The sequence below is a fragment of the Phalaenopsis equestris genome, unplaced genomic scaffold (genome assembly GCF_001263595.1).
Source record: "Phalaenopsis equestris unplaced genomic scaffold, ASM126359v1 Scaffold000090, whole genome shotgun sequence".
Classification (NCBI taxonomy): Eukaryota; Viridiplantae; Streptophyta; class Magnoliopsida; order Asparagales; family Orchidaceae; genus Phalaenopsis; species Phalaenopsis equestris.
Window position 1 is genome coordinate 1,713,967 of NW_018164532.1, and position 13,995 is coordinate 1,727,961.

Genomic DNA, 13,995 nt, shown 5'->3' on the forward strand with positions numbered 1-13,995 from the left:
TGTCAACAGATGCAGAAATAAAAGATCGATTTAGACAAAAGGAACAATTGATGAAATTCTTTACATATATACAAATATAAGCGCTGGTAACTCACCTTTCTGCAGGTAAAGCTGACATTAGTATGATAAATTGCAAACCTACTTATAAGGTCAACAATTTTAGGATAATCATCACTGGCATTCTGTAATGTTTTTCTACGAGCAACCATGTTGTAAAACAAATTTTCCACCTAGAAATGAAGATGAATAGCTGAGAAATGCAGCAAGAATAAATTATTTTTATCCATATGGTAAGTTCTGGATGGTCTAGTCTTATTACCATTATTTGAGTCCCTTTCACTGCAGCACAAGGCTTGGGCTCATGTTCCATCACTCCGTCTCTATAAGATACTCTATAATATGACAAGGAGATAAAAAATAAGCACAAAAGAAAAGGAACAATAAATAGAACTGAAGAAATAACTGCAGAGATCTGCAGATATTAATACCTATAACCATGTAGCTGGCCATCAGTTATAGTTGTCACAGTGACATGGCCAACATATGTCATGCTGGCTAATGCTTCACCTCTGAAACCCATTGATTTGATAGTTTGTAGGTCTTCAAATGAAGTAAGTTTTGATGTTGTATGCCTTTCGCATAATATGGGCAAGTCTTCATACTTCCAAAAATTCAACTTTTACATTAGTCCTCAATAGGAACTTTTACAGAAAGTTATAAGAAAAGTATAAGTGGCAACATTATAAGATACATCTGAATCAGAGTAACTGGAAACAATCACATTATGAACCTTAAAATACAACCTAAAAAAGGCCAATCATCAGTTTACTAAGTGATGGTTTTCAAGTCTACTTATCTTAAATCCAATGGCACCAAAATAAATAAATTTTATATTTTTTATATCTTTTTTATCTTGAATGCACTGTAAAGTATCTTGTAAAATTATAATTTTAAAATTTTAAAATAGATAAAGTATTCTCGTTCTCATAGTATGTGACTCGAATGGTTTCGAAAGAACTTTTCCTTTCCTATGACGTTTTCTGGTTATTCGGTTGAGTGTATTCCAACTCAATGGCTTTTAATCTTGGTGTTTGATAGATTGGGAGAAGAAACAAAAAAACTCAAAGCAATATTTGTTAGGGCTTAAGAATATAGTTCATAGTTTATTTTATCTACATTCCAAATTGGTACAAATCAAGCGAATTCGGAATACACGACCTTGATGATGCACAAGAAACCTCACGATCCTGCACACGACTAAACCGCCGTTTCCTTGGAATACATAAAATCTAATAGTGATATTCAATTAGAAAAACTTAAAAGTAAATGCAATCTAAAATGCGTAATTAGAAACCTAAAAGAAGAAGGAGAAGGCGCTAGAAGTAAAAATTGTTAGGGCAATACCCGAATGCCGTGGCCGTTATCGGAGACCTGGATAAGTTTGAGGCCGCCATCTTTGACAACAACGGATATAGAGGTGGCGCCGGCGTCGAGGCTGTTCTCCACAAGTTCCTTCACCGCCGAGGCCGGTCGCTGCACCACTTCCCCCGCAGCGATTCGGTTCACCACAGATTCTTCCAACCGCCGAATTACGGGTGGCTCCCGCCATTGCGCCTCCGAGCCCGGCGCAGCCATGGCAGGCGTCTCATCCTCGTCTATCTGCATTGAAGGGGTGGTCCGGGAACGCCGAGAACAGAGTGATGAGTGCTGCTACGATACGTCGAATGATGTGGAGGGAGAAATACTGTACGAATCGAGATCTTGGCCCAGCCCAATACCACTTCGAGCCCTTTCTAGACGCTACGTAGAATATTTTTTTACTTCAAATTAATTAGTATTTATTTTAAATTTATTTAAATATATTTCCCACATTCAATCAAACAAATAAACATGATTAGTTAGCTCGCTCGCTTCAATAATGCCTTGAGAATTAATTAATATCTTCCATCATAGCATCATTCTTTATGCTTGCTGCTATATAATATATAATATAATTAAGAACTGAAAATCCAGCATTAAATGTCTAATATATTATTATGTTCAGATTAACAATAAAACAGATAATATTTTTAAGTTCTTCATTTATTCAAATAAAATTTGGATCAAACTAGTTGTTGTCTTTTTCTTTAACTTCTATTGTTACCTTAGTTTGATAATATGTTTGTGACTCTACTCATATCATTATTTTATATATATTAAAAATAAAATTAAAGTATAATGTGGACGTCCGGACGATGAGGCCGTTGGTATGTTAAATTGGGAGAATTTGAGCCACACGGTAGTTTGAGCAATGGAGTGCGCATTGTCTTCCCCACTGCGTGCCCCTTCACTCTCAGTCATCTTTCCCGGCAATTCTTCAGGACGAGCTTCTTCTCTTCACCTCCGGCAGCTCGTAGGGTTTCGTCCTTCTCGCTGCCAGAAGATGTTTGTGCCTGGTAATCACTTCAACGGCCATCCTTTTCAAACTCCCTGCTTTAGTCACCATCGCCTCTTCACCCCCTGCCTCACCTTTAAATGCCCTTGTTTTAGGGTTTGGTGAAGCATCACCAGAAGCGAAGGCTGCTGCGAAGCTTCAACATTTCTTCACCTTCGTTGCAGTCAAGATAGTTCTCGCACAGCTTCAGGTCAGCCATTATTATTCCCGCATGTATAGCTATTTTTTTAAAATTTAATGAATCTTTCATCTTTGACGATGATGAGTAGAGTTACAATCGGGAGGCGTACGAGGAGTTGATGGAGTTTGTAAGCCACAATTCCTTAAATGACGGCGACCAGTTTTGCAGCAGATTGATGCGGGAATCTCCAAGGCACAAAGGCTTAGGTAATAAGACTCTTACAGTTTGCAATAAATCGAGTGCACAATCCCTAAGCCTGATACGTTTGTAGATTTTCTTACTTCCAATTGATTGATATCAGTAATCTTAGTGGAGAAATTAAATTTGTTCATTTATGAATGCTTATTCTAGGAATCCATGTTATTTTTTATTTGGTCACTATGTATTCATTTTTTATTTTATGAAAGGTATTGTATCAATTCTAAATATCTTTCTCTAATTGACTACTCGAGAAAACCTGCACATTACATTACTATCAAAGCGTTTCACTGGACTCTTTGCCCGTTGCAAAGAATTATGCTTTGTTGGATCCTATTGAATTATCTGTTTAGCAAAGCATTTTATTAGCATCACTATTGTTGCATGCATAGAATTGGGCTAAAAGAGTGAGGAAGATAAATTTTGGGTCCGACATTGACAGTGTTAAAAAGATAAAGTTACAAGTTTTTTATATAAAAAAATGAAATATATCTTGATGAAAAATCTAAAATCAATAGCAAACACTTTTCTTATTTTAAAATTATTGAAAGTTGAATCCTGATCTTTCTGTGAATCGCACCCCAAGAGTTAGAGTGTAAGAAAACGAAGAGAGAGACTGAGAGAGACATAATAATGATGAATAGTAAAGCGTCTTGTCTATTAGTCATTTCTCATAAAATAATCTCCTTATTTATGGGAGAGTGCGCAATATGTGAAATTAAATTTCTATCATTACTTTAATAGGGGTCATACATGTTAGTTTAGATATTTTATATATATATAAGTCTATTGCCCGACTATCCTATGACTTGTTCGGTCGGGCTAATATTACTTCGGCTCGGCGATTCGGTCAGCTAGGTTGAGCCAGTGTAGTCGGTCAGTTCGTTTTGATTAGCTTCAGATCAACAGGGTTGAATCGATCAGCTGGAATTTGTCATTTGGTTGATCTATTCTAACTATCAATCCATGATCCTTAGGTGAGGAGTAATTGTCGACAAAATGAGGTGAAGCTATCAAGCTAATGATGAATTACTATAACCCGATACATAGTTCATTCTTCGATGAGGGAGTCCTTTGGGATTATTGAGATACTCTATTGCATTGCTAATTCTTAGTCACATGGTGTTTGTTGGATGACAGTGTTTAGCTCAGATGCTTATCTGTCTTATTCTAATTCAATCAATTCGGGCTCAAATCATTCTTTTGATTCTTCTTTTGGCTCGGCTAGCCTTCATCCTTGGTTCCAAAATTGAGTAAGTGGGGCCTCTTAGCCTCATGTTAGTGGACCATCCTTTGTTGTACTTCCTTCTAGACCGTTCGATCTCCTCTTGATGTATTGTTAACCTCACTTTTGGTTGAGGCCTAATCTCTCCTTTTTAATAGCCTAGGGTCTAGCCGTAGGACTTTCCTGTCGACTATTCCTAGAAAACTAGCAAAGGAGCCCTCCCCGTCAGAAATTCTGAGTTTTCTTTGCTCGACTTGAGGTTCTTCATAGTAGTTTTGACCTCTAGCACTTAGTAGGTGGGGCTACTGTGAGGAAGTTTAAGGAGCATCCCTATAGGACCGTTGGCCCTAGGATTGACTGTACGTGTTGATCTGGCGCTGTCGCGCTTTTCGCCGTCCTATTTGATTGAGCTCGAGCCGAGTTTTTGAATTAATTCGGGTCGCGACGCGTTTTTGTCCTGATAGTCGACGAGGTTGTCTAAATGACTCCAAATAACAAAACGGATTGCGTCAACGCGTCCAGAATGTCGATTTTGCCTAGGGGAGATGTTCGTTTCACTACGACGACACGTTTGGGGGAAAATACACATTTAAGTGTTAATTATAATAATAAATAAAACTTTATTATTATTATTATTATTATTATAATTAATAACTTATATTAATCCCTAACCTAATTTTATTTATCTCCTCCTCCCCCTTCTGTGTCTCGATCCCGTGGGCCTTAGGGTTGGCTCGTTCCGTTGTCTGGCCCGCTCCTTCTTCGTGCCGTTGGAGAGACTCGTCCTTGTGCGCGTCTCTGGCACGCAAGACAAGCCTCGCAGGCGCCCATCCCTCATATCATATCTTCTGCGTTCTACGTTCGATCTTCTCTGCGGCAGATCATATCCTCTGCGAGGATCTCATCCTCTCTCGATCCCTCGAGCCATATACGATTTCTTAATCATTCATTTTCTTTTCTCTGGTCTATATTAGGGTCTGTTTGGAGCATTTCAGTGGGCCGAAAACCTCTTGGAGGGAGGGAAAACTCTGCTATTTTCTTTTCTCACTTGCTTCTTTAGTTTTTTTTCTTTTTTATGCTTGGGTTGGCTTCCTCTTATTGTTGGAGGAAGGATTGAAGTTGAGGAGTGCTTTTAAAATTTTTGTGTTGCTTTTTGCTGCAAAGAGGTACCTTCTTCCCCCCTCCTGTGCCTTGCTTCTTTTCGGTTTTCCCTCTGTCGAGTCTTTGAGCTTGGTGTTGTGGATGGTATAGCATGCTAGCGTGATATTGCACCTATATTTTTGAAATATTTGTTACTCAAGCATCTAGAAATGGAAATGTGAGCATGTTATAGGAGTTAGACTTGATTACTTGCTTAAAGTGGTAAAGCTATGACATGTTTCTATTGGAAGCAATTAGGAGGGTTGAAACATGGCTTTGAGACAATGTTAGTTCCTCTTGCAAGCATGTTAGAATATGTATCAAATATGTATCATGAATTGCAAGCATGTTAGGATATGTATCATGAAGCTTTTCATTTATTCTTATCTAGCATGAGACATTGGAGGGTTTATTTGGTCTTTCAATTTTGGCATCTTATAATTCTTGGCATCTTATAATTCTTTTTGGCTTAAGAATGCATGCTATGAAGCAATTTATCTTGATTTGGAAAAGTTCTACAGTTCTTCTTATTCGAAACACGTGGTGGCCCTATGTTTAGTTTCGTTCTTGTTGGTACTTGGTTTGCACTATTGAAGCATGGGATATTTTCATCGAGGCTTTTGGCTTTGGTTTTAGTTGAGGTTTTGTCCTAATGATTTGAGTTCCATTTATTAGCCTCGGAAGCTTGTCCTTTGGCTCTAGTTGGGGGCTCGGTTTGCTGGTTTAGCTCCTACCCGAGAGCCTATGTTTGTGCTTTATACTTGTCTCTACCCGAGAGGTGGCTTGGGGGCTTGATTTGGTTTGTTCTAGGCCCTCACCCGAGAACTTGTCTTGTTGTATTGTGTCGTCCTTATTCGAGAGCTACCAGATGGTTTCCTACTCCTACCCGTGAGACATATTAAGGGTTGTTTAATTTGATTTGGTCCTTCTTGTTGGGCTTGAATTACTTGGATGATTGTTGGTGGATCAAATTTGTCATCCCAAAATTATGGTTATATTTTGTAATCTCTTATGTATATCAAAGATCCTCGTGGAATTGATTCGGGTTGCCTTGGCCGCAAGCCTTTCTTGTGCCTTGGGTTGTCTTGGTCGTGAGTCTTTCTTGTGCTTTGGGTTGCCTTGACCGTGATCCTTTCTTGTGCCTTGGGTTGCCTTGGCCGTTAGCCTCTTTTGGCCCTGTTTTCTGTCTTAACCGTGAACCTCTTTTGGCCATGTTTCCTGCCTTAGCCGTGAGCTCCTTGTTCAGTTGGTGGCCTTGGCCGAGAGCCTTGGTGATTGCTTCCTCTTCTCTATTGAGCCCAGTCGTGAGCATTTATGTGGCTTTATTGGAAGGTTCTATGTTTATTTGGTATGTGAAGCTATTGATTAATTTGGGAGTTGGAAATCTTAATTTTGGCATGAGTTTGGAGGTGTCGATGGTAGTTTTCCCCGGGTCACTTTCCTTTTGTTCAATTCATGGAATTTGGAGGATTTTCAAGTCCTATTTGGGAGAGCATTTGGTTGAATTAAATTGAGCCCATGGAAGATATTTTTGGAGGTTAGACACTGATATCGGGGAGGTCATTTGTGGGTGATCTTCATGTCGGTTCGGGCCCGTTTCGACTCGTTCGAGACAGGGTTTGGAAATGACACCCTCTTTGGGTTAATCCAATTCTAATAAAAGTGAGAAAATGATATCATTTTGGATTGATTCGGAGACCTTGGGCCTTACCTCTTCAGGTTTTTTCGTTACGAGTTTTCAGGGCGGATTCATCCTTCGTCTTTTCGGTGTTTTAGGGATCTCTCACCCCACTTTTGTTCTTTTTTTCTTGCTTCTTGGTTCGGTTTTTTATGCTTATGTCTGATACATAAGTGTCCACGTATAGTCTTTTGTTATATGTGAAACCATCAAGCAATGTCGCAAGTAGTTCGATTTTGTTTTAGGGCTTAGGGCGGTGATGACAAAGGTACACCGGTGGTAAAGCGGAATGATATTTCATCCTACGACATCGGGACACCCCCACAGACCCGGTGAACCATAGGATGTAATATCATTCACCGACATAAGACTAGCGAGAGTTGACCCGTATTTTCTTAGGTTGTTGGTAGTCCTACGCCCGACAGTGTGATCGACTCGTGGACAACTACACTTTTTCAAAACTAATAAAAACAAATTTTATAAGAACGAATACACCTTTTTCAAACAAAAATTTTTTTTTTGCTATAAACAAAATTGATACAACCCACTTTTGTATGCTTGAAACCTATGTGCATGCTAAAAATATAAATTTTACATACATTTAAAAAATTGGTTGTCCACCTGTTGATTACCTGTTTGGGCCAAGGAGTACCCTCCTAAATTAGGTTCAGTAGGACACCCTTCTGGTCGAGTGACGAACTTTATACATCTGGGTGACCGAGTAGCCTTCGACGACCCTCGAATACAAATATATATCTGAGCCTAGCCCTACTCGAGTGTTTGCGGTCCCCTCTTTTTATACTTTTTCATATGTTTTATCAAAATTTTTGGACAAAGCACTCGTGGTCTTTTCTCCTAGATTTTCCCGAGGTTTTGAGGATTTTATTTGAATTGTTACTCGTCAATTTTCTCGAGCTTTTCGTCATGGATTATTCGTTGATTTTTCCCGAATTTTCTATTGTGGGTCATTTATTGTTCTTTCTCGAGTTTTCTGGGTGACGTTTCTTTTCTTCTTTTGCTTTCATTTATATAATGCATTTTAGTCTGTTCTATTTGTACCTGTTACATCAACTACACCTAAGGAACAGCGGATCTCCAGGTATACAGGTTTGATTTGTGTTTACAGCATATTACTTTCTTGCGGTCATTTTCCTGTTGTACCTTTTACCTTTTCTTTACATCGCATGTTGTACTGTTCTTTTTCACTGCATAATCTACTGTTGTCCTGTGCTACATGTGCTACACATATCCTAACTGGTGTCGCTCTAGTCAACTATAACATTCCCCATAATATTTAAATTAAAAAAATCTTAGGGTGCACTTGATTTGATATCATGACTTGACACATTATAAAACTAAAACTTGCTACGACGTGGAACTTGGAGTTAGCATTATGGGCAGCATGACCATCATCAACAACAAAACATTCCTACACCAGCTAAACCATTCTTTAGAATTAAACAACAAGTCATAGAACTTTGAGAGTTGTTTGTTTATGCAACATAAATCATCAACTTATCTTTAGGCATTTGTACTACATTCTAAGCCCTAACTCGTCTTAGGATTCCGAGTTTATCGTCCGTCACGACCTAAATCCTCATATCTTCCAGGTTATTTGTGTGATCGTTTCACATGAATGTAAGCCCTAAGTAAATAAAATTGGCAAGATAAAACACTTGAATATTTTTTCCTCGAAACTGAAGCCAAACCATAGGGTAGACGGGGAAGTCACCGAGGTTCTCCTTTGGATCTGTGGCATCCCCTAGTTCTTCTTCCTTTGGATTTCATAATAAATGTTTCAAGTTTAAACCATTCCCCTTTGCACACATCTTTGTCCGATTTCGTTGAAAAGTTCTATCTTTTTTACCTTTTGAAGATAATATTCCTGATTTTTATCAAGAGTTTTCTTAGGTGACTTCAGTCATTTAAGATGTAATTAACTATAGGGGTTTGCCCTTATAGGAAGCTTTTCCGAACCCAACTTAATATAAACCCTATTTAATTATTCATATTAAATAGGGAAATTTGTCGGCAAATAAAATGATTTCGCAGACCAAACGAACGTCATATATTTCTTAGTTTATCTGATCAAGCATCATCCTCAAGTTTTGTGTTTATCCTTCGGGATGAATACTAGATTTGAGGTATAGTGTTCTTTCATTTAAACTATGAAAAATATGGGGTCAGTTTAATTTCATATTTTTCTAAACTTAAATATATATGTAAATTAAAACATCCTTCCGAAGCGGACAACGAGATCTCGATTCCGGTGACCGACAGCTTCTTACGTACAACTCCCCCAACCAAAATAGTGTCGACATGTACAAATTACTCTATTGTAGAGAGCATCCAATATTTTTTGTTTGGTGCAAGTGATAAATGTTACATGAAATATCATTTTACTTTCTCATGCATTTCACTTACCATTTTTTGCATATTGTTGTACAATTTATCAATATTATTAAATTTAATAGACAATCATTCATCAAAGTGTCTCCCATATGATCACACAAATGATTCTTATAATCTTCATAACAAAGAATACACATACAGCCATTGTTGTAGCTATTGATAAAGTTAACACAAGTAATGAACGCACACCAAGTGTTGCATATCATTTTTTTTCTTTCTTTATTAATTTTTGTTCAATCTCCAATCATTTTCAACTTTCAAAATGCATCACTAGATAAATAAATGTTAGATATAATAAAATCTATGTTTGAGAAATTAAAAGATAAAATTTGATCAGACATATCAATCAAAATTATCAAAGTGCAAAGCGCAATGCGATGTGCAAAGTTTAAATTTTACTTCAAAGCATAGAGCGATGAGTGAAGAGCGAAGAGCGAAGAGCGACGAGTGAAGTGGTGCTTTTATTAACTAGAGCACTAACATGTAATATGAAGCTATTAATGTAAAAATACATTCTTTCACAATTACAAAATATAAAATATGACTTAAAAGTTAATATAAAATATAAAAGAATGCGGTGTAATACCTAACTTGAAAGCAAACATTGAGGGTGAACCTATAAATTAAAATTTTGTACAATTTCTAATAGTTTGTTGCGACCATTAATAACCTAAAAATTACAACAACAAAAAAAAAATTTATTACTCAAAACAAAATCTAAATTTTAAAACATAAATAAACAAATTAATTCAATAGCCTTTTTATTCTCTCTCACTAAACTGTGAACAGGATCGGATGCTTTGCTTCAACACTTTAAAACTCGCTTCAGTGAAGTAGAGTGGCCATCATGCGCTTCGCTTTACTTGCTTGTGAAGCACGCTTCAAAGCGTGCATTTAAAAACATTGATATCAAACTTTTTTTAATTAAAAATTGATAATTAATCACATAGATTTAAACATGTCACACATAGAAGCAATTCAATATTTATCTTAAATTTTTTATTGAGCTCTCAATGTTGCATATCTATCACGAAATAAAATATTTCAATGTAACAATAAAGTAAATGTGGGGTTGTTTGAATATAATTTCTGGCTTGGTGTGTACTAAAGTGAAATTAGATATAATTTGTAAAAAAAATGTAAAGACAAAAAATTGCATTTAAAAATCTATATATAAACTTTTGCTGCGGCACCGCTAGGATGAGTTTGATGCTAGCCTCTTTCTTGAACTTGCTTCAGTAAACAATATGGGTGCCAATGGAAGGTAGTTTTATGGTGAGCACTCTCTGGCAAGAACAGTGAACAATGTCTGGAAAACTGCAAGAGCGTCCAATGACAGCCGAAGAACGATGCTCAAGTTTTCTAAAGAGACAAGGCATGTATATTGGGTGTTGGTCGGGCAGGGTAAATTACTTAAAAACCCAAATGCTATTAACATACTATTAATATATTAATTGTTTCGGGCCGGGCTGGTGGACATATGCCCCCAATGCCTCCGCTATGAAACATTAAAAATTCATCTAGTCGGTATACTCACATCTCTATTTCTCTTTCTATTGTTTGGATTTTTTCAGCTGATGTTTTGCTATCCAACAAATGCATTTCACGGAATACTCATTGATCTCTAGAATTATTGTTTTTGCTAGACTATTTTTTAGGGGCATTTACATACATAGCATACAATTCTTATGCATTTACATATCTCACGCCTAAACTCTCATATTTACACACAACACTCAAATCTTTAATATCTCACATAAAAATAGTACTATTAATATCACTTTTTAAAACTGAAATATACATTTTCATGCATAGGCTTAAAACACCAAAGTGCTATGTAGGTAAATATGAAAGTTTAGGTTACTCTCAAGGTAACACCATTGGCAACACAAAGATGGTCATAGAGTTCTATTGTAATGTACTCAATAATACATAAAATTTGCAGTAATAAACAGTGTATCTTCAATTATGTTTGGTTAGTTACAGTTTCCAGAAACTTGGCAATTGCACATTCCTCTCATCTTTATAATTTTCATGCTAATTAGGTCTCTTTTGTTTTACAGCTCTGCGCATCATGGAGGTTAGTCTCATCTTTCCAGTAAAATAATAATCATGCTTGAATTTTCAGTTAGAAAACTCAAGCTGAAAAATTTAAACTATCCAGGTTCGATCTGCATATTCCAAGAGAGATTTTGAGTGGGACAACTTGCAGAAGTTAGCATATAAGGTCAGAAATCCTGACCGTTAAGTTTAAATTTCTAATAGGAAATATTCCATCTGGCTACTTCAGCTAGTTGAAACATGTTTTGCAGATGGTTGATGAATCCAACACAAGGCTTATGCGAGACTATGTCTTGGAAACGAGTCACATAGAGGATAAGTAAGGACGAAGCAGAATTGTTTCTTTAAGTACAACTGCTCTTAAGCAGACCAAAAAACCTGTACGTGTATATATATTCTGTCAATTTGAGGATCCTGTCATGCATGCTTGCCATGTAATTTGTTCATGAATTCTATGATTGTAAAAGATAAAAGTTTATATGAATGTGTGCAAATAAATGATAAAAGAGTTCACTTTTTTACCTTTTAGCTCCCGTCAATGTGTAATGGAGGAAGTTAGTGTTAACTGCTTCTGCACATTCTCATACAACATATGCTCATGTTAATTTCACTTTAGATGATTAGGACTGAATTCAAATTTTATGTATAAAATCGCTTTAATTTTACTGGGAACAATCTAAATCATCTAAAATAAACCAATCAATTAAGATGAGATAATTGCACAGATAGAATTAACGAGTCAATAATAGAAGATACGACCATCGAGCTGTTAATTAAAATATCAACAAAAACTGGTCAAGAATGTTATTTAATCATTATTTTAAACATATTATTTTCCTGTTTTTTTCATTTTTTTTGGGTCTTTTTCGCATTGAAGAGGGTGTGACATGTGAACCCCACTATCACCTCACCTGGGAACACTACAAGCTTGTACCTTTACTTTTTGTTTGGCCCATCAAGCTTATCAGGTAAAGCAAAAGCTGAAATATATTTCACTTTCTAAGCTGTCTCATATGCCAATCATTCATTCAGTCAACATAATATTCTTTTTAGGGCATTTACATACATAGCAAACAACTCTTATGCATTCGCATATCTCACACCAAAATTTTCATATTTACACACATAACACTTAAATCTTTAATATCACATCAAAAATAGCACTATTGCCATCTTTTAAAAATGAAATACACATTTTCATGTATAGGCTTAAAACACCAGTGTGATATGCATGTAAATATGAAAGTTTAGGTGTGAGATATATAAATACATAAGAATTGTGTGCAAACATATGTAAGCTTCCCTCATTTATTTAAGAAGAAGATTGAAGGTATAAAAAAATTTATAAAATATGAGGTTCTATTTCGAAGCAGCAAAATTGACAAGGAATTATGTATAAATTAAAATATAAATAAATAAATAAATGATTCTTTGTATAGGATTTTCCCCCAGGTACTGTTGTGTTTCAAAAATGTCTTTTTTTTTAAAAAAAATTATTTAGTTCTTGAAAAATTGTCTGGCTTTCACGTGCACTAAAACATGCCGCAAAATTATTCTGGACATTGATAGACTTTTTCTATTATTCTATTATTAACTCCATATTGTATTTGTTTTATTGCTTTTAATTTTAGGATTGTTTTCATTTTTTGCAGGATGATAGAATTTTGTTGATCTATCTAGATGTAAGTTTGAGTTGAAAAAATTTAAACTGTATTTGTATAAATTGGTGTTGCATGGATGCTCTTTGGACTACAAATAAATAATATCTGAAAAGTTAAAAATTTCCTCCCATCTCTCTCTCTCTCTCTCACTCACTCATTCTCTGAGGAAAAAATCCTAGTATACTATATATGTATTTAAATTAACACAACACTTCATCAGCTGATTTATGTCTGCAGTTTGGGATTTCTGTCATTTAGTGCACAATATTTTCCTTTTTCGGTAACAATGATGCCTTCATCCTAAGTTTTTTAATTTCCATCACTGGGAATTAAGTCATTCAATCATAAAAAAAAATGGAATTGAATGATTCTTGATGTTTGGTTCTTGATTCAGCAAGGAGGGACAGAAACAAAACTGTAATTTATTTAATACCACTTCTCCCACTATGTTTGTTCCAATGCTCCCTCACTGTCTCTGGAGTCCATCGGCTGAAATAATCCAAAATGGTATTATTCCTTCCCTCTTACTACAGTTTAATTGATTCATATTACCAAATCCGTGCAAAACAAATTTCATTGTATTGGGAAAAAAATTTTACCTTTTAATTATCTATTTATTAAAGTTGATCTTCTTGTATGATTTACATTTTTTGTTTTTAAATTTATTCAATTTAAACCTGATGGTTAAATAAAAAATAAAACCAAACTAAATAATAAAACTTTTTAAGATTTTGGAATTGTTGAAACTCAAATGTCCAGATATGAGTCCAATAATGTTCTAATTGCTTAGGGAGCCATGCAATCTTTAAATAATGGCAGCTACTGTTTGCCTGTCATAAATTATTTCTTTGAAGCAAAGGGTGCTCCTATTGTTTGCCATTCTTTTGAATTCTGTGCCTCCAACTGTTAGCTTTTGTGCTCCTGACAAAAGTCAGTGGGCCCTTTTACAGGTACAATAATCACAACTCTTATCTATTTACATATCTAACACCTAAATTTAACCTT

At 35.8% G+C, this 13,995-nt stretch overlaps 2 protein-coding genes across 4 annotated transcripts in view; one reads left to right on the forward strand and one right to left on the reverse strand.

Annotated features, from left to right (window-relative positions):
* Positions 1 to 1,734, reverse strand: part of LOC110019977 (DNA mismatch repair protein MLH1) — a 45,988-nt gene extending 44,254 nt beyond the window's left edge. Inside the window, exons 1-4 of one of the 2 annotated variants that reach the window (XM_020717896.1) lie at positions 1,405 to 1,733; positions 489 to 661; positions 320 to 392; positions 96 to 230 (exon numbers count right to left, since the gene is read on the reverse strand). In XM_020717896.1, coding sequence (XP_020573555.1) covers positions 96 to 230; positions 320 to 392; positions 489 to 661; positions 1,405 to 1,665 — 642 coding nt within the window. In that variant the 5' untranslated portion in view covers positions 1,666 to 1,733. Of the gene's footprint in view, positions 1 to 95; positions 231 to 319; positions 393 to 488; positions 662 to 1,404 lie in introns of both variants that reach the window. The other variant, XM_020717897.1, reaches the window with a different exon arrangement.
* Positions 1,735 to 2,249: 515 nt separating this feature from the next.
* Positions 2,250 to 12,444, forward strand: LOC110019978 (chaperonin-like RBCX protein 1, chloroplastic). Of its 2 annotated transcripts, none has more exons than XM_020717898.1 (6): positions 2,250 to 2,435; positions 2,530 to 2,624; positions 2,704 to 2,821; positions 11,314 to 11,348; positions 11,433 to 11,495; positions 11,581 to 12,444. In XM_020717898.1, the coding sequence occupies exons 1-6, from the start codon at positions 2,291 to 2,293 to the stop codon at positions 11,650 to 11,652; spliced, it is 528 nt and encodes a 175-aa protein (XP_020573557.1). In that variant the 5' UTR covers positions 2,250 to 2,290; the 3' UTR covers positions 11,653 to 12,444. The 2 variants fall into 2 exon arrangements, with proteins under 2 accessions (XP_020573557.1, XP_020573558.1); XM_020717899.1 differs by having other exon boundaries at positions 11,332 to 11,348.
* Positions 12,445 to 13,995: the final 1,551 nt, after the last annotated feature.

Excerpts from the sequence above, each read along its gene's own strand:
- LOC110019978 (XM_020717898.1), top strand. The coding sequence starts at position 2,291 with ATGGAGTGCGCATTGTCTTCCCCACTGCGTGCCCCTTCACTCTCAGTC. Across the intron at positions 2,625-2,703 it reads TAGTTCTCGCACAGCTTCAG|AGTTACAATCGGGAGGCGTA; the intron begins GTCAGCCATTAT and ends GATGATGAGTAG. Across the intron at positions 11,349-11,432 it reads CAGCTCTGCGCATCATGGAG|GTTCGATCTGCATATTCCAA; the intron begins GTTAGTCTCATC and ends TAAACTATCCAG.